The sequence below is a fragment of the Zingiber officinale genome, chromosome 2A (assembly GCF_018446385.1).
Source record: "Zingiber officinale cultivar Zhangliang chromosome 2A, Zo_v1.1, whole genome shotgun sequence".
Classification (NCBI taxonomy): Eukaryota; Viridiplantae; Streptophyta; class Magnoliopsida; order Zingiberales; family Zingiberaceae; genus Zingiber; species Zingiber officinale.
The window spans coordinates 131,991,120-132,011,661 of NC_055988.1; the positions used below are offsets into that span (position 1 = coordinate 131,991,120).

At 49.2% G+C, this 20,542-nt stretch overlaps 1 protein-coding gene across 1 annotated transcript; it reads left to right on the top strand.

Moving 5' to 3' along the window:
- The first annotated feature begins 4,042 nt into the window (after positions 1-4,042).
- Positions 4,043-5,860, top strand: LOC122040032 (cytochrome P450 94B3-like). The gene is made up of 2 exons (XM_042599415.1): positions 4,043-4,659; positions 4,790-5,860. Exons 1-2 carry the CDS (start codon positions 4,052-4,054, stop codon positions 5,721-5,723), a joined length of 1,542 nt encoding a protein of 513 aa, XP_042455349.1. The 5' UTR covers positions 4,043-4,051; the 3' UTR covers positions 5,724-5,860.
- The last annotated feature ends 14,682 nt before the right edge of the window (positions 5,861-20,542 follow it).

Below are 20,542 nucleotides of genomic sequence, written 5' to 3' on the forward strand. Positions count from 1 at the left end.
TCTTCATTACTTCACTATCAGCCGTAGATACCACAAGACTATGCTGAGTTTATTTTTCCTCAAATAGGGACCTAAGGAGACGTTGAAGGCGTACATTAAAAAGTTCAATCATATGGTCATGGATATTTCCTTGGCCATCCCATAGATTATAATGAGTGTCTTCTCCAAAGGGCTCACTGATAGGGACTTCTTCCAATCTCTGATTAAGAAGCCCTCGTGAGACATCGACCAAGTATATCAACGTAGAGGAGGCACAATTCGCTCGAAAGAAGGAGGTGACTGTTCTAGCTCCAACCAGCTAAGCCGATCGGAAACCATCACCACTTCTTATGCACCCTCAAGCCCCCTGGTCGAACCCTCCGCCAGTCCGAGAAGTGAGAGGACTGCAGGAAGTGGAAGACACCCTAGAATTAACTATCGTGCCAGACCAGATGATTCCTGAAAAACACCAACATTTTGTGATTACCATCAATCCCATCGTCATGCTACCAGTGAATACCATGAATATACCAAGAGGCTCCGTCAAATAGTAGATTCAGGAGGAGCGAATAAAAGATTAGCCTCGCTCCCTTCTCAAGGATCTCCTTCAAGAACATAGTGGAAGGACCCTAATTAACGCTCAGACCAAACATTCAATTGGTGGTTTCAAGGATCAAAATTGCAAGGTTGATCCACCACTCTTCAAGGTTGATTTGCCACTCTTCAAGGGCGATTCACCCTGCTTGGCAGTTTTAGATTATCAGATCAAGCCAACTCGAGATAAATATGAACTTGAATTTTATAATTCAAATTATAAAATATCTCATTATCAAGCAGGGAGTTTAGGCCGAACAGGCATTTGGGAAATAATCGTACCTCCCATTTCCAAGACAGTCAGGTTATACACTATACCTTTGATCTCCAAGGCATTCAGGTCATACACTGTGCTTCTAAGTTCTAACGTATTTGGGTCATATATTGCGCCTCCAATCTTCAAGGCATTAGGCATATCTCTAAGACATTCGGGGTCATACACCGTGCCTCCAATCTCCAAGACATTCAGGTTATATACCGTACCTCCAAGCTTTAAGGCATTTGGGCCATACATCGAACCTCCAAGCTTTAAGACATTCGGGTCATATACTGTGCCTCCAACACCGTGCCTCCAAATTGCCAATGACCATCCGGTCGGCTGTCCCAAACTCTCATGCTCTCCGGTTGAATTATAAGCGAGCTTGCTTTCGTGCTTAAGTTCTAGATTCTCATGCTGCCCAGTCAACTATAAGCGAGATTACCCTCGCGCCAATGATCCAGACTCTCGTGTCGCCCGACCGAGTTATAAGCGAGCCTGCTCTCGCGCTTAAGTTCTAGAGTGTTGTGCCTTCTGGCCGAGTTATAAGCGAGTTTGCATCACGTTCGAGTCACATACTCTTGTACCTCTCGACCGCGTTATAAGCTAGCCTGCCCTTGCATCCATGATCCAAATTCTCATGTCGCTCGACCGAGTTATAAGAGAGTCTGCTCTCATGCTATAGTCCCAAACTCTAGTGTCACTAGGTCAAGTTATAAGCGAGCTTTCCCTCACGTCCATAATCTAGACTCTCGTGCCGCCTAACCTAGTTATAAGCAATCCTGCTCTCGTATTCAAGTCCTAGACTCTCGTGCCACCCGACCAAGTTCTAAGTGAGCCAGCCCTCGTGCCACCTGACTGTATTTCCCAAATGTCTGTTCGGCCTAAACTCCCTACTTGATAATGAGATATTTTATAATTTGAATTATAAAATTCAAGTTCATATTTATCTCGAGTTGGCTTGATCTGATCAAGACATTTGTGCCACCTGGCTGAGTTATAAGCGAGCCTACTCTCGCGCTGAAGTTCTAACTCTCGTGCCACTCGACCAAGTTATAAGCGAGTCTGCCTTCACGCTTGAGTTCTAGACTCTCGTGCCTCTCGGTCGAGTTATAAGTGAGTCTACCCTCATGCTCGAGTCCCAGACTCTCATGCTACCCGGTCGAGTTATAAGCTAGCATGCCCTTGAGCGCGAGTTCCAGACTCTCGTGTCGTCCGACCAAGTTATAAGCGAGTCTGCCCTTGCGCCTATGATCAAGACTCTCATGTCGCTCGGCCAAGTTATAAGCGAGTCTTCCCTTACTCTCAAGTTCTAAACTCTTGTGCCGCCTAACTGAGTTATAAGTGAGCTTTCCCTCGCACTCGAGTCCTAGACTCTCATGCTACAAGGCAGAGTTATAAGTGAGTCTGCTCTTGTGCCCACATTCCAAACTCTCATGTTGCCCGACCGAGTTATAAGCAAGCATGCTCTCGCGCCTCCTTCAAATCTGACATTTGCAAAAATTCAAATAGAACATTACTTCGACATCAGTCAACTTCAAGTTACAAAACTCGATCGGAAAATGTCAGGTGAGTTTTGGTCAAGCTTGGTCCAGCCAGTCGAGTGCGATTCGATTGAAAAAAGCTTGGCCAGAACTCAGACTCACACCTCGTTCGACTAGACATGAAGAGGAGGCTAGTGATACGGTGTGTTGCGAGTGACCTTGAAGGTAATGTGAGATCGATGGTCAAGATGATGTGACAGTTAAAGTCAAGGTGAGGTCACAGTCAGGATCAAAGTATATGCAGCCGAACAAGTCACTCTCACAGGGTCTCAGCTCTCTACTTCTTAGCACCAAAGATCTTAGTATATAGTCGGTTAGCCTAAAGTCTCGGTCAGATCTTTTGGAGCTTAGCTCCCCATACTTCTACAAGGCAACTCTCAGCATATAGTCGATTAGCCAAAAGTGTTGGTCATACCTTTTGGAACTTAGTTCCTCGGTCTTCAAGGCCACCTTTTATAACTTAGCTCCTCATGCTTCAAGGGCAAGTCTCACAGTATACGATCAGTCGGATAAAGAACCGATCAGACATCCAGAGTATAGTTCCTCACTCCTTAGGGGCACGCTCCCCAACTTATGGCTAGTCGACCTAAGAGCTAGTTGGACTTATAGGGCTTAGCTCTCCACTTCTCAATGCCAAGGCACACAACATATATTTGGTCGGCCCAATTGTCGGTCGGACCTATGGAGCATAGTTCCCCACTTCTTATATGCAAGTCTCCCAGTATAAGGTCGGTCTACTATAAGGTCGGTCGGACTGCCTCCAGAAGATAACATTATCAAATAATCACAACAACCTATCAGAGAATAATAATTATTCGTCAGGGAATATTCCACTACCATAACATACACATACAATGAGACCTGCCTCTTAGGGTGGTTATACAACTTCAATTACCTGACATATTCTGATATTCAATATTCTAAGCTGTCTCATTATTACAAAGGTTATGAAAGATGATTCATATACATGTAATGAAACCTTTCTTAAAGGGTGACTTTATATTTTCCATTACTCGACATATTCTGATACCAGATATTTTTTCACTCCTCATTATTACACAGTATAAAAAGGGGGTCCTCAAAGAGGATTCTTTCAATTGGCCAGATAACTTTTAAATTGGAATTGAAACTTTAACTTTTACATTACATGCACATATGCATCTACGCTATTTAATATTCATCTTTTTCTTCACTATTCGCTCAACTATTATTCTAATTTTAACGTCAGAGTGTGTACGTCAGAGGCCCCCTCTCTATCCCGGGACCAACACTTCCTCTCCTAATTCTGGTTTTTGCCACGTAATATAGTTTGCGGGCTTAAGGTTTTCTAATTCTTTATTAGTGACTACAGCTTGCGTCCATTTAAAGTACTAATATCATCTTTTCTCCGGTCTAGAATCTACTTACGGTCAATAGCAACAGTATGTATCTATCTAATGCGTCATCTCCCCTTATTTTAATTTAAACAGGATCTATATACACACAACCGTTATCTGATTTAGCACAAACATTCTCTCTCACACACTCACGCGCGCGCGCGCGCACACACACACAACCGTTGTCTGATGTAGGACAAACATTCCTCCTCCTGCCGACTTAATCCAAAATCATTATATATATCCACACCATGACACCGACACCAACATAATTCACTCCCATCTCTTGATTTTCCAAAACCATGGTCACATGCCTTCTCTTCTTCCCCGTCTTCCTCATCCTTCTACAAATCCTTCCGACACTAATCTTCTGTCATAAGAAGAACAATAATCCCGGCGGCGGCCCCAGAACTTACCCCCTCATCGGATGCTTCGTAGACTTCTACAAGAACCGCAACAGACTTCTGGACTGGTACACCGAACTCCTCGCGTCATCTCCCACGCAGACTGTCGTGGTCCACCGGCTAGGCGCCCGGCGAACCGTGCTCACCGCCGACCCGGCCTGCGTCGAGCACATCCTCCGCTCCAACTTCGCCAACTACCCCAAGGGAAAGCCCTTCACCGAGATCCTCGGCGACCTTCTCGGCCGCGGCATCTTCAACGCCGACGGCCAGCTCTGGCACGCCCAGCGCAAGCTCGCCAGTCGCGAATTCACCACGCGGTCGATGCGCGAGGGCCTTATTACCGAGCTCGAGTCCGAGACCAGCGTCCGACTGCTGCCTCGGCTTCGGGACGCCAGCGTCACCGGACGCCACGTAGACGTGCAGGACCTGCTCCGGCGGTTCGCCTTCGACGTCATCTGCCAAGTCTCACTCGGGATGGACCCCAGGTGCCTCGAAGGCGACCCGAGGTTTGTACGCATTACCCAATTTGGAGGTGTATTTATTTCATTTCTAATTTGGAAATCAATAATTGATCTGATAAATTAAGTAAGTAAAAAAAACATTTTATACTATTTTAATAAATATTTATTATTGCAGCAACGCCTTGTCGCCGGAGTCGGAACTAGCGCGGGCTTTCGAGGTGGCATCGGCAATCAGCGCGCGACGCGGTGCGGCACCGGTGGCCATGATTTGGAAGCTAAAGCGGGCATTAGGGATCGGAACGGAGCGGAAGCTCCGCGAGGCGGTGAGCCTGATCCACTCCCAAATCATGGAGCTGATCCGGGCGAGGAAAGCGGAGATGGAGAAGGGCGTGGTGGAACGTAGCAACGACGACTTCTTGACGAGGTTGATTTACAGCGGCCAGAATGACGAGTTGGCCCGCGACATGGTGATCAGCTTCCTAATGGCCGGGCGGGACACCACCTCCGCCGCGCTCACCTGGTTCTTCTGGCTCATCGCGCGCCACCCGGACGCGGAACGCGAGATCGTGGACGAATTGGAGCGACTCGGAGGGCGATTGGACTACCATTCGATCAAGGAAATGAGGGTTTTGGAGGCGTGCCTGTGCGAGAGCATGCGGCTTTTTCCCCCGGTGGCGTGGGATTCCAAGCACGCCGCGGCGGCCGACGTGCTCCCGGACGGGACGAGGGTGGAGGCGGGGGACCGAGTGACGTACTTTCCTTACGGGATGGGGCGAATGGAGAAGATTTGGGGGGAAGGATGCGGGGGGTTCGACCACAGGAGGTGGCTGGAGGCGGACGGGAGCGGAGGGTCGGTAGCGGCCAGAGCGTCGCCGTACAAATTCCCAGTGTTCCAGGCGGGGCCGAGGGCGTGCCTTGGGAAGGAGATGGCGATGGTGCAGATGAAGTATGTGGCAGCGGCAATGCTCTGGGATTACGAGCTGAGGATGGCGGAGGAGCAAACGCCGGTACTGGTGCCGCTGCTGACGGCGCACATGGCCGGCGGGCTGCCGATGGTGGTGAAGAGGAGGAATAGAAGTGGCGATGCATCCTCCCAAATTAAAAAATAATATTTATTTATTTATTTATCTTAATTTCATTGTTGATTATTAAGTCACGCCCAGTGACCTGGGTGATCAGATAGAGTAGAAAGGGAGGTGTGGTAAGGAAAACACTCTTTTTTCTTTATCATTTGAATTCGTCTGGAGTAAGAGGGATTATAGACGAGCTATCATTATCTGTTGGGTCTACAATGCTTTGTCTAATTGATACCTCTAACCCTACCTTGTGACAGTTCATCTCTCTGTTTTTTTTATAACTAAGATGTCTACCTTTTATGATCCAACTATTAGTATAGTTTATTATTATTATTATTATTTATTTATTTATTTTAAGATAGATTAATTTTTTGTTATTATTATTGTTATATAATACAATTTGCTAGTCTCTTCTCCTTTTGTTATATTTTGTATTCTATTTGTATTATTTGTTTTATTCATATGGTATCTAAGTAAATCTATGTCGTCGTATAGGAATTTTATTTTCAAAATTTGTTGAGGCCGCGGTAGAAGATTTATATTTTTTTGAGTTTCAACCGTTGAATCGTCTTGAAACTTTAAACAAATGTTCCTCACATACAGGGCTACATTTTGAATGGTAGAGATCGAATTTTGAGTCTTTTAAATCCAAAAATATGACCGTTGATTTTGGTACGTATATTACTTTATGTATTTATTATTATTAGGTATCCATCTCTTTAAATCGACTAATTCTAGGGTGATCGACCCTGCCACGTGAAAGTTTTCCATCGATCATCAAGATAAATCGGGAAACGTTCATGGAGACTCATTCAAATGGCCAACATTCTTAGGTTTTCTTTTCACTCGAGGGAAAATCTCATGCACTGCGTTGTATGATTGTAGAAGTCGAGAGGGGGGGGGGGGGGGGTAAATTTTGATCGTTTTAAAAATCTTTTCTTTTGTTCTCTCATTTCGTAAAACTGAATCAAAGTAAATAGTAGCTGAATAAAAAGAGAGACAAAGACTTTGTTAAATATAAGTGAATGGAGAAGAAATGGAAGAAGAGAGAGGCTCCATTGTGAATGGGGTTTTAGTCCCATATTGAAAGTTTCAAGGTATTTTTGTTGGTTTATATTGATTCACATATATTGAGGATGTGAACAAATGCATGGGGAGAGGCTCTCTCTCATGTGTGGGTGTGCAGGAGCGATGCAAAATTGTAAATCCAGGACCTAGATTGCACTGAACCAAGTTGACTTGTGTGCGAGCGCGACCTGTGCACACGAATGTTGGACCGGTCGGGGCAAAAATTTGCCCAAGTGGAACAACCAATATTTTGCCAAGTAATAATGAGTGAAGCGGTGGTCGTTTTGCTGCTAGCCATTGATCTGAGCTCCTTCGATCACAACAAGCAAAGCAAAGACTCTCCATTTTTCTTTCTCCTGCTCGGCGGAGTTCCTGTGGTAGCATTCGGGTACCACTCAGCTCGCCGTGACCACCAGTGCTTGGTCGGCCGTTGTATCCTGACAAACAAACGACCCTTGTAAGCCTCGAAGTACAGCCGGAGGTGGGCGAATCTGTTTCAAGGAAACTGCGACTTGCAGGCCTTGGTCAGCTCGCCCAGTCGGTCTCTTTATCCGACCGACAGACTTCTCTGCTCGCTCGAGATCTTCGCCCGGTCTGTCAGCTCACCCGGTTGGCTAGTCAGAGATTGGACAGCCCGACCTGCCTGTCTGCTCGGCCGGTCTGTCTTTCACCAGACCTGTCTGTCCGCTTGACACCAGATCGCCCAACTTGCCTCTCAACAGCCTTGTCTGCCCGCTCGGTCGACCTTTCTGATTTGCTGCGCCCGCTCATGCTGCTCGGCCGATCAACCCGATCTGTTAACACTGTGCAGACGACCTTCATCACTTGGCAGAAACCAACCCCTACTGGCAGCCTGAGATTATCAACTCAGGTCATCTCAGCTGTAAGTTGAATTTAATTCGAGTATTTAAATTCGGCTAATACCCTATATATATCTCCGGCAACAGATTGTTTGTGTCCAACAGACTTAGTCAGTTTTACTTGGTTCGTAGTCCAGTAACTATTACTTCAGGATCTACGATCGTTAATCGCTTGAATCTGCACAAGAAGAAGTAGAAGGAACAAGATGAAACAAATGAGTGAATTGATAATTGACTCAGACTCCGAGACCTTCTTTTATAGCCACCATTAGGACAACTGAAAATCTATTCTGTCGACTGAACATTCTAACCGTCGATCAATCAACGCAACCTTCCCTGTTTGCTTTGATCTAATCTGATTGATCTCATAAATTACATTGATCTCCCAAAGAATTTCCTTTCTTATGCGATCCGATCAAATCCTTTATCTCTTACCAAATTTGGTTTCAATCAACTGATCACCCATATTTATCAATCTACTGAACCATGTTTCATTCTTTGATAGATCTCGAATCTTGCCTGTGCTTATTCCTTTGGATTTGTTGACTGAACCTTTCTCCTTGTTTAGTTGACTGACCATTTTTCTGCAAAATAAAGTTAGCACAGAAATAATATAAATAATGATCTTACAAAATAGACTTAAACAATAGACAATAGAGATGCATGAATATGATAGTTAGGACTGTCTTGATCTTAATTTAGAAACCCCTGTTTGTTTTTTCAATTGAATCAATACTTAAGGTTTGTCCCAACTAGGACACGACCTTACCACTCCACTCTAGGAGCTCACCTCAACTTAATCGCTAAACATCTGACCCTCCAGACCTATTTGGACTTTATCTCATCTTTTTTAGTGTCTGATCAGCCTGATCAATTAAGACTTTCTTGCAACACTAAGTTAGTATAATAGATATAAAATAGTAAATTAAAGCAGTGTTAGCAACATTCAAGATTCATTGGTTCGATCGATTATGCACGATCGACCGAAAACGTTCGGTCACACTTGCTTATAGTTCACTTCTCCAAGACTTCTCACTATCTAGGGCATGTGGCCCAAAGACTCTTTTACCTTAAGCATCGGAAACCCGACCCTTGGTCGGGCTGTCTTTCGTTCAGCCTAGGAGCCCCTTGGCCGGATGTTCGGTCGACCGAATGCTCGATCGACCTGCCAGTCTGCTCGGCGTGAACTCTGTCCACCCGGCATGACCTTGGGGTTAACCCTCTTGATCATTGACCTCCACGTGTCGTTGGCCTCCCGCCAACGAGGGTCCCCCGTCCTTACCACCGGATCACATGCCTCCCCCTCAAGTCTAGTTGAAGGAGGCGCTAAGTCCAACTGACTGGACTATGAGTTTGGTCGAGCGATAGCCATCCTGTCACTCCCGAAAGTGTACCTCCGCTCGGCCCCTATGGGGTCGAATAGCGTCGGTCGGCTAATTGCCGAAGGCTGTCCAACAGGCCTGTGATGATCTCCGCGGGATCTTCTCGGAATGCGTGTAAATCTCCGCCATTATGGTTGAGCACGCGGGTTCTGCCTCGTGATGGGGCTCATTAAATGCCCTCCTCTGACCGAATGCCACGTGGCGCTGTTGATGTCATCGTACGACCGCCGCCTTTCGCCCGATGCGACGTTCATCAGTTTGAAATGGACGGTTGGATGCGGGCCTCGGGTTATGTGACCTGCATCCGACGGCTCGGGCGGATCGAGACCATCCTTATAAAGCTCTCATCGCCTTCTTCCGCCGCACTTTCGCCGTCGCGTGCTAAGCAGCCTTTTCCTGCGCTCCTTGCTCTGGTGACCTCATTCCTCGGCACTCCGGCGACCCCTTGCCCTCTTCTTTCGATCCTCATCTTTTCTGTAAGGTTCTCTGCCTTTCTCTCTTCGGTTCTATGTTTTCTTTGCGTTCTTTGCCGCATTCTCGCCTTTTGGTTACTGCTCCATTCATCTCCCTCGAGCCCTCGTGTTTTCTCCCGATTTCTGCCTTCTCCACTGTTCCGGCGATGGCTAGCTCTTCCTAGCCCGCGGACCTTGCTCTCGGCCCATGGTATACTATCATGGAGTCGCGATTCGATCAGCGTGATGTCGAGAGCCTGATTAATGCTTTTGACATCCCTTCTGATTTCGAATTGATTTTACCTTCGCCTTCCGCTCGGTCGCACAAACCTCCGCGCGACGCTTTTTATCTTTTCCGCGACCAATTCACAGCCGGTCTACGGTTTCCTCTCCACCCCTTCATCGTTGAAGTTTGCAACTTCTTTGGCATTCCGCTCGCCCAGTTGGTTCCCAACACTTTTCACCTTCTGTGCGGAGTTGTGGTATTATTTAAGATACACAACATTCCCCTCCGCCCGGAAGTCTTCTATTATTTCTACTATCCCAAGTAGTCTGAGTCGGGCACTTATTTGTTTCAGGCTCGGCCTGGTTTGGTCTTTTTTGATAAACTGCCCTCTTCCAACAAACATTGGAAAGAGAACTTCTTCTTTCTTTGTATTCCCGGACGACTCTCTTTCCGCACTAAATGGCAGGTCGGACTGCCCACCTCCCCCGAGCTGAAGAAGTATAAAACCCGACCGGACTACCTTCAAGCAGCGAATATGCTAGCCGGTCTGAAGCTCGACATAAACAAGCTCCTACCTGAAGGAGTGATGTATATATTCGGTTTGAGTCCGAGTCGGACCCCCCTCCCGAGCAGCTTCGGTAAGAAATTTACTTGTGCATTTGCCTTGAGTTCTAACTGATTTTCTTCTCCTTTCCTTGCAGCGAACATCGTGATGGAGTCTGTGCTACTCGGGATCTTGAAGAGAAAAGCGGCCGCGCTCGAGACGGTAGCGGCCAAGGAAATGGAGCAGTTGGACATTGCTCCGGCCGGCTCTCACGAGGGTGAGAGCGAGGCAAATGTAGGGGAGTCGGCCGCTCGAGCTTCACCTGAGGAAGCAACTTCCAGCAAGGTCCCTTCCGTTTGAGAGGATGACTCTGAGTCGGACGACGAACTCTCCCTCAACCAGAAGAGGCGGCGAGTTGAGATGCCACTTCGTTCGGCAACCTCTGCAGTGCAAGCGTCCGAGTGGACGGGCACCGCATCTCCCCGCGACAAAGTGCCATCGGTAGAGGCGCTCTCCTCCGACCGGACCCCCTCCCAACTGGATCCGCCTGCGGACCCCATCGAAGCGGTGCCGGTCAGCTCTCTTCCTCCTGTACCCCGCCGAGCCTGCCGCTCGGGCATTCTATCCTCGATGTCCAGCCCAACTTCCGATCCCTCAGCGTCCGCTCACACGACTCCGGGCCGGCGCCGCACTATTAAGACCACCCTACATCTCCCCACTGAGGCGTTTATGGCCGAGTCCGATCAGCCGACGGCTCCTGAACACATGATCACTATCAAGGGGCCCCTTGTTGAGATGTGGGCGGACACCCGGGCTCGTGTTGCCATGATATCGCTCGACAAACTGGCTGACAGTCACATGCATCAGTCCACAGGGGTAAACCTCATTTCTGCTCTTTTATGTAGTCTTCCCGGTCGGCATTTTAACATTCCTATGTATATCAGAGATGGGTGGAAAATATTGCTGTCGCCAACCGCTTGGCCATGGTGGAGGAGGAGCTGAAGAGACTGAAGAGTTCGGGCGGCCCGTCTTCTTCTCAAGGTCCTTCTTATGCCGAGTTACAGAAGGAGCTCGCAAAAACCAAGGACCTGCTAGAGGCTGAGCGGAAGAAGACGACCGACCAGACCTACATGCTGGCCCAATTCGAGAAGCAGGTCAAGACCTTTGACCGGAAGATGAGCTTGGCCACCGATCGGAAGAACCAGGCCATCGCCAACCTGGACAAAAAGAATGTTGAAGCGAGGGCTCTGGAGCAGCGGGTGACGGAGCTTGCGGATCTACTGGACTGCGAGAAGAAGGGTCGTTCGGTCGAGGCGGCGGCTCTCAGGGATGATTTGAAGGCCCTGTAGGAAGCTCTCGACGCTTCCCGCGCCGCCTTCAAGGAGTACCAGGAGGCGGAGCTAGGCCGTGTCGCCACCTTGAGGCAGACACACATCAGCTCGATGGAATTTGTTGAGAAGGTTTGAGACCGGATGGTTATTGCCTTCGATTTGGCCATCACCACCACGACGGACTATCTGAAGTCCAAGGGTCAGCTCCCCAAATCCGTGGTCATCCTTGCTATGGAGCATGCGATGCTTCTCACCATCATTCTGAAGCATGTTTTCAATTATCTAGAATGAAGTGTTTTTTGTAATCCTTCCGATCGGCGAACTTATAAATGTAACTTTGGAATGCCAATGTTTGCTCTTCCGTGAAGTGTTTCATGTAACTGCACTGCTCGACCTTCATTCCGCACGAAACTTCTGTTAGTTTTTCGTTAGAAGTGTTTTTCTCAACTGCGCTGCTCGGTTAAACGACCTTCATTCCGCATGGAACTTCTGTTAGTTTTTCGCTAGTCGGCGCTGGTAAGCGCACGCCATTGTTTTCTCCCTGTCCTTAGGATCAAGGCTGACTGATCATCGACCCTAGATGTTGGGCCTCAGTCTATCTACGCGACGCTGTCCTATCCGGGGGGTTTATAGTTGCCGGTCCAACTCTAGAGTTTAACGTCGCCGCTCGACGGTCTTCGAGCCGGGGGGGTTTATAGTCTCCGGTTCGACTCTAGAGTTTAACGTCGCCGCTCGACGGTCTTCCGACCGGGGGGTTTATAGTGGCCGGTTCAACTCTAGAGTTTAACGTCGCCGCTCAACGGTCTTCCGACCGGGGGGTTTATAGTCGCCGGTTCGACTCTAGAGTTTAACGTCGCCACTCAACGGTCTTCCGACCGGGGGATTTATAGTCGTCGGTTCGACTCTAAAGTTTAACGTCGCCGCTCGACGGTCTTCGAGCCGGGGGTTTATAGTCGCCGGTTCGACTCTAGAGTTTAACGTCGCCGCTCGACGATCTTCCGACCGGGGGATTTATAGTCGCTGGTTTGACTCTAGAGTTTAACGTCGCCGCTCGACGGTCTTCATGGAGTTTTGCCGTTCGGCAACAAATGCTCATATCCTTCTTTTTTAATTTTTACTCCTGCAGCCAAAGGATACAGACGAATAAGGCATACATGAGATAAATTACACCGGCGCACCTTTTACCCCGCTCGGTACGGCTAGAGATGGTTTGCGCTGCATAGTCGTTCTAGCCGCCGCCCGTCCTCATCTTCCAGATAGTATGCGCCTGATCGGAGCTTCTCGACGATTCTGAAGGGCCCCGCCCAAGGAGCTGTCATCTTACTCACATCGCCGACCGACTTCACCTTCTTCCATACTAGGTCGCCGACCTGGAATGTTCTGGGAATTACACGCCTGTTGTAATTCTACTTCATTTTTTGCAGGTACGCCATCAGACGGACGACTACTTTAGCTCGTGCTTCGTCAACTAGGTCCAACTCCAGCTGTCTCCGCTCGGCGTTGTCCCCATCGTAGTTCTAGATCCGATCGGACTCGACTCCGATCTCGACTGGGACGACCGCTTCGCCCCCATATACCAAGTGGAATGGTGTTATCCCCGTTCCTTCTTTTGGGGTTGTGTGAATGTCCCATAGCACGCCGGGCAGCTCGTCCACCCAGCTTCCTCCCATGTGATCGAGCCGAATCCGAAGTATTCGCAGGATCTCCCGATTGGCTACTTCGGCTTGACCATTGCTCTTAGGATACGCCACGGAAGTGAAGTGTTGTTCGATGTCGTATCCTTTGCACCATTCTCCGAGCTCCTAACCAACGAATTGCCGCCCGTTATCTGAAATGAGCCGACGAGGAATGCCGAACTGACAGATTATATGCCGCCAGATGAACGTTTTGACCATCTGCTCAGTTATTTTGGCCAGTGGTTCGGCTTTGACCCACTTGGAGAAATAGTCGACCGCCACTAATAAAAACTTTCGTTGCCCAGTCGCCATAGGGAAAGGCCCCACTATATCCATACCCCATTGGTCGAACGGGCAGGACACAGTAGACGCCTTCATCTTCTCCGTTGGCCTATGGGAGAAGCTTTGGAACTTCTGACAGGAAAGGCAGGTAGTGACGGTCCGAGCGGCGTCTTCCTGTAGAGTTGGCCAGAAGTATCCGGCCAGCAGGATCTTCCTAGCCAACGATTGCCTGCCCGGTTGGCCTTCGTAGGATCCTTGATGTACTTCCTGGAGAATATATTCTGCATCTTCCGAGCTGACACACTTCAGCAGTGGGCGGGAGAACGCCTTTTTGTAAAGTTGGTCCCCAATGAGTGTGAACCGACCGACTATCCTCCTCAGTAGCTGGGCTTCCTCCCGATCAGACGGCGTGACCTCCGAATGCAAAAATTCTATTATAGCTGTTCTCCAATCGCTCGAGAATGTGAGGCCTTCCATCCGGTCGATGTGCGCCACCAAAGACACCTGTTCAATTGGCTGTTGGACGACGATCGACGATATTGAGCTAGCGAGCTTGGCTAATTCATCCGCTGACTGGTTCTCAGCTCGGGGGATCTTCTGTATGACAACCTCGGTGAAGTTAGTTTTGAGCTTTTCAAGGCCTCCACGTAGAGCCGAAGCCTTGCGCTATTTATATGGAAGGACCCTGAGAGTTACTGAGCAGCCAACTGGGAGTCAGAGTACAGTATCACCCGGTGGGCTCCCACATCCCGCGCGCCCTGTAGGCCGACTATGAGGGCCTCATATTCCGCCTCGTTATTTGTTGCTCGATAATCCAGACGGACGGATAGGTGCATCTGCTCTTCTTGAGGGGAAAGTAGTAAAATACCTATTCTGCTTCCAAGCTGAGTGGACGATCCGTCCACAAATACTTTCCACAAAGCTTCAGGCTCGGGATTCTATACCTCAGTTACAAAATCTGCCAAGGACTGTGCCTTGATCGCCGAACGGGGCTGATACTGGATGTCGAATTCACTGAGCTCCGTCGTCCACTTAATGAGCCGCCCGGACGCTTCCGGATTTAGGAGCACCCTCCCTAACAGGCTGTTCATCATAGCGATGATTTTGTGCGCCAAGAAATAAGGGCAGAGCCTCCGTGCGACCAGGACTAGTGCGAAAGCAAGCTTCTTGAGACCGGTATAGCAGGACTCAGCATCTTTTAAAATGTGGCTCATGAAATACACTGGCTGCTCCTCTCCACCTCCCTTTACCAGTGCTGAGCCGACAGCATGCTCGGTTGATGACAGGTATATACGGAGCGGCTCACCCACGTTTGGTTTAGCCAGCACAGGTAGTGAGTTGAGATAGGCTTTTAGCTCTTTGAATGCCCGGTCGCACTCCTGATCCCATTGGAACTTGGTTGCTCGGTGCAAGATCTTGAAAAATGGCAAGCTCCGATCGACTGTCTTAGAGATGAATCTCGACAATGTCGTTATTCGGCCGGTGAGGCGTTGCACTTCCCTCAGATTCCTGGGAGGCGGCATGTCTTGCAGTGCTTTCACCTTGCTAGGGTTCGCCTCTATGCCCCGCTCGGTCACAATATATCCCAAGAAGCGCCCGCCTTTTGCTCCGAACAGACATTTTTAGGGGTTCAGCTTGACTCCATACCTCCTCAGTGTTCGGAAGGTTTTTCCTCCATGTCTGTACGAAGATTGGCCGCTCGGAGTGACTTGATTAGTATATCATCCACGTAGACTTCCAGGTTGCGCCCGATCTGCTCCCGGAATACTTTGTTCATCAGTCGTTGATAGGTAGCCCCAGCGTTCTTGAGTCCGAACGACATCACGTTGTAGCAGTAGGTGTCGTCCGCAGTAACGAAGCTCACTTTGTCCTGATCCTCCCGAGCGAGCGACACTTTGTGGTAGCCTTGGTATGCATCCAGCATGCATATTAGCTCGCACCCCGAGGTAGAGTCTACCAGCTGATCGATCCGGGGTAGAGGGTAAAAATCCTTTGGGCATGCCTTGTTTAGATCCCAAAAGTCGATGCAGACTCTCCATTTATTGCCTGGCTTGGAGACCAGCACCACATTTGTGAGCCAGCTCAGGAATTGCACCTCCCGTATGTGGCCGGCCTCCAGCTGTTTCTCAACTTCAGCTCGGATGATGACATTTTGTTCAGCACTGAAGTCCCTCTTCTTCTGCTTCACCGGCCGAGCGTCCGGTCGGACGTGGAGTTCATGCTGTGCTACGCTCGGCGAGACCCCCGACAGTTCATGAGTTGACCAAGCGAAGACGTCGCAGTTTCGCTGGAGACATTTGATCAGCTCCTCCTTCTGGCCTGCCTCCAGGTCGGATGCTATGAAAGTCGTGGCCTCCGGTTGGGTAGGGTGGATCTGTACCTCCTCCTTTTCTTCATAAACTAGAGAAGATGACTTTTCGGTTATAGCGTTTACCTCGACTCGTGGCACTTTCCGAGCGGATTTAGCCTCTGCTCTGACCATCTCTACGTAGCATCGCCGGGCTGCCAGTTGATCCCCTCGGACTTCTCCAACTTGGTCTTCTACTGGAAACTTGATTTTTTGGCAGAAGGTGGAGACGACCGCTCGGAACTCATTGAGAGCCGGTCGCCCCAAGATCACATTGTACGCGGAGGGAGCGTTGACTACGATGAAGTTAGCGGTCTGTGTCCTTCTGAGCGGCTCCTCTCCTAGCGATATAGCCAGCCGGACTTGTCCGACCGGCACAACTTTATTACTGGTGAACCCGTAGAGGCGGGTTGTCATTGGCAGCAACTCGGCTCTGTCGATTTACAATTGGTCGAAGGCCTTCTGGAAGATTATGTTGACCGAGCTGCCTGTATCAATAAAGATGCGGTGAATAGTATAGTTAGCTATTATCTCTCGGATGATGAGGGCGTCATCATGCGGGACTTCGAATCTCTCGAGGTCCCTAGGTCCGAAGCTGATCTCGGGCCCGTTCGCCCGCTCCTGACTGTAGCCAACCGCATGGAGCGTGAGCTGCCTTGCATGCGCCTTCCGTGCCCTGTTGGAGTCACCTTCGGTTGGTCCATCAGCGATGATGTTAATTTCTCCTCGGGACACGTTGCTTCTATTCTCTTCCTCCCGAGCGGATGGCCTGGGACGCTCGTGCGATGCCCGAGGTTGAGTCCTGGGCTGCTGCTGATGTTGCTGCTCGGGGGATCTTCTTTCTACACGTCGATCAGGGTTCTGGTGTTGATGTTGTCGGTCCGGCGAAGGTGATCGGCGACGATAGTTCCTTGGCGTAGGATGAGCGATTGGGGGGAGGCTCCGACAATCGCGCGTGTTGTGGGTTGCTGACTGATGGAGTGACCAAAACATGGGAGTCCATACCTTCCCCCCGGGCATAGGCCAATCGACCGCTACTTGTTGAACGGCATGCGACCTTGCTTGCTGATGAGGACGGGCTACCTCTGCGCGGGGTCCTCTCGGTGGTTGATAATTGGAAGGCGGCTGCCGCTCGGCATGAGCTGGTGGCTCGGATGGTGCTTCCTTTTTCCTTGCCATCTGAGCTTCCTCCACGTTGATGTACTCGTTGGCCTTGTTCAACATGTGGTCATAGCTGCGAGGCGGCTTTCTGATGAGCGAATGGAAGAAATCACCATCCACGAGCCCCTGTGTGAACGCGCTCATCATAGTTTCTGAAGTGACCGTCGGGATATCTATGGCCACCTGGTTAAAACACTGGATGTAGACTCGGAGTGACTCCTTCGAGCCTTGTTTGATGGCGAACAGACTGACGCTAGTCTTCTGGTAGCGTCTGCTGCTCGAGAAGTGATGGAGGAAGGCCGTGCGGAACTCTTTGAAGCTCGTGATCGATCCGTTCGGTAGCCTCCGGAACCATCGTTGCGCTGATCCCGAGAGGGTGGTGAGGAACACCCGACACTTCACATCATCTGTATATTGATGCAAAGTAGCTGTGTTGTTAAACTTACCCAGATGGTCGTCCAGGTCGGTGGTCCCATTGTATTCCCCGATCGCCGGGGGCGTGTAATGCCTTGGCAGCGGATCGCGTAGGATGGCCTCGGAGAAGTGCTTATTAATCCGCTCGGGGGACGAGTCTGTCCGTGGTGCCTTGCCCTTTCTTGCGTCGCAGAGGGGCGCCTCATTGGACAAAGAGCCCCGGTCGAGGTTGGCTTGCGCGACTTCTGAGGGCGTTTGGAACAGAGCCCGATGGAAAGATATCGGGGCGGGCGGGGCTTCCACCTGAGTGTCGGTCGGACCTTTGTTCTGACCCCCATATTGAGAGTTGCTCCAGTCGATCGTCTGGTGCTGCCCGACCACCTGATGCCGACGTTGTCTGTTGCGTTATCCGATCAGCTTGAGCCTTTTGCTGTTGCTCGACTACCTTGGCCGCCCGCGCTTGGATGAGCGCGTCTAGTTCTTCGGGAGAGAGTGTCACTATAAGCTGGCGTCCAGCTTCTTCCATCGTCTTTGCTTGGATTCAGGTGCGTTCCCACAGACGACGCCAATTTGATCATGTCCGAGTGCTGAGTCGATGGACGCTAGGGACGTGGCGCTCTCCGTTGTCCTCTGATGATGGTGTCGACCTCCGATGAACCTGCAAAGAAGCCGAGCCGGGAGGGGTTTCCCGGCGACGACCCTCCGACGCTCAAGTCAGGCAGTGAAGAAGAAGAGGAGCAAAGTAACGCTACTGTGGCTACAGTGATGAGAATCGCATACCTCCGTCGAAGTCTGGGGGTCCTTATATAGGACCCTGGGGAAGCGCGGGCACGCTTCTCGATGCGTGCACGCTTCCCCAAACATACCTCAATAGGGTTGTGTCAGAAAAGCATGTCTGACGCCATTCCGCAATCGTCCGAGCATATCCATGACGTGACGGTGGAAACTTCCACCGTACGATACTCTATCCTTTCTGGCCGCCGACCATGCTGTTTGTCGGCGGCAGGTGTCTCGAGGATGATGTTACTAGCTGTCCCTTTGTGCCTCTTGCCTGTTCCCAGTCCGAGTGGACCGTTCGCTCAGTGCTGATGGCCTCCGAGAATGCGCATACCTCAGACCAGGCGGGGAAGCCCTGCTCATGTGCTCGGATGAGATTGTGCCTTATTGTCCTGTGGCTCGGCTGAGCGACCTGTCCGCTCGGCCCAGAGACTCTTTTACCTTGAGCATTGGAAACCTGACCCTTGGTCGGGCTGTCTTTCGTCCGACCTGGGAGCCCCCTGGCCGGATGTTCGGTCGGCCAAATGCTCGGTTGGCCCGCCAGTCTGCTCGGCGTGAACTCTATCCACCCGGCGTGAACTCTATCCGCCTGGCATGACCTTGGGGTTGACCGTCTTGACCATTGACCTCCACGTGTCGTTGGCCTCCCGCCAACGAGGGCCCCCTGTCCTTACGACCGGATCAATTAGCATTCTTTGTTTTATTCACATGATATCCGAGCAAATCCATCTCATTGTATAATAAGAAAGAAAAGAATTTTATTTTCAAAATTCTTTGAGACAACTACAAAAGAATTATATTTTCTTGAGTTTCAACAGTTGAATCACCTTGAAACTTTGAGCGAATGTTTCTCACATTTAGGGCTACATTTTGAATGGTGGATATAATGACTATTGATTCTGGCACGTATATTGCTTTATTATTATTATTATTATTATTATTATTATTATTATTATTAGGTAATCCAAGTATCAATCTCTTTAAACCGACTAATCCTAGAGGTGATCGACCCTGCTACACGAAAATTTTCCATCGGTCGCTAGGATAAATTGGGAAGTGTTCATGGAGGCAACATCCATAAACACTTTCTCCTAGAACAAAAATTTTCATGTCTTTTAAGATGTGCTTCATCCATAATAGTTGTGCAACACATTCTCCTATTGCTATATATTCTACCTCAGTGGTAGATAAAGTGACACAGTGTTGTTTTCTACTAAACCAGCTGACAAGTGATGAGCCAAGTAGTTGACAACCGTCACTTATACTTTTTATGTCTAATTTACAGTTGGCATAATCTGAGTCAGAGAACCCTATGAGTTCAAAGTTGGTCATTTTAGGGTACCACATACCTACATTGAATGTTTCTTTTAAGTATCTAAAAATTCTTTTAACATGGGCCAAATGTGATTACTTAGCACATGTTTGGTACCGTGCACACATACTAATTGCAAATAGAATGGCAGGTTGACCGACAGTTAGGTATAGTAGGCTTCCTATAGTGCTTCTGTAATATTTGAGGTTTATAGGTTTTCCATTTGGGTCACTGTCTAGGATTATATTTGTAACGACCCGACTCCTGGGTACTAATCTGTGACCCGGATCGCTACATTAACTAATGATGCTACTGTGCGGAAACTGGGAAAAATAAAATTTCACTAGTTGACCCTATTAAACTGACAACTGGTACACCCATGCTGTTATAAGGAAGGGTTCAAGACCTTTCCGGTTGGGGTATATGTGCTAAGGAGGATACTTGACCTCCCATCTGAGCTAGAACTCGAATCTAACTTCCCAACTAGCTATTGTTCGATCCACGGATCGATCAAACTTACCACGATTCTGTACCCCGCTGGATCGGTCTGCGGATCGATCCAGCAGAGGCTGGATCGGTCGGCAGACCAATCCAGGTGTGTCTGGATCGGTCTGCAGACCGACCCAGACACCTGGAAACGCTGGGTTGCCTTCTGTTCGATGCTGGGTCAGTCGGCTGACCGATCCAGGGAGATACAGTAGGCTACTGTATCCATCTGGATTGGTCGGCTGACCGATCCAGGAGAAGGAATGGCACTGGATCGGTCTGCTGACCGATCCAGGTTCTGATAATCTGAAACGAAATCAGAATCCCTGATTTCCAGCACTGATTCGTGCCAAAACCTCACACTACTACTATCTAATGCATAATAAACATTCTAGCAACATGTAGTAACAATTCTAAACTTAAGCTAAAGCAAGGTTTACTGGTTCACGGCATTTTAACAACTTAAAGTGCATGAAGGTATGAATTTCTAAAAGTTCTAATTGCTTAAAACATGAAACTAAACCAAATAACTGA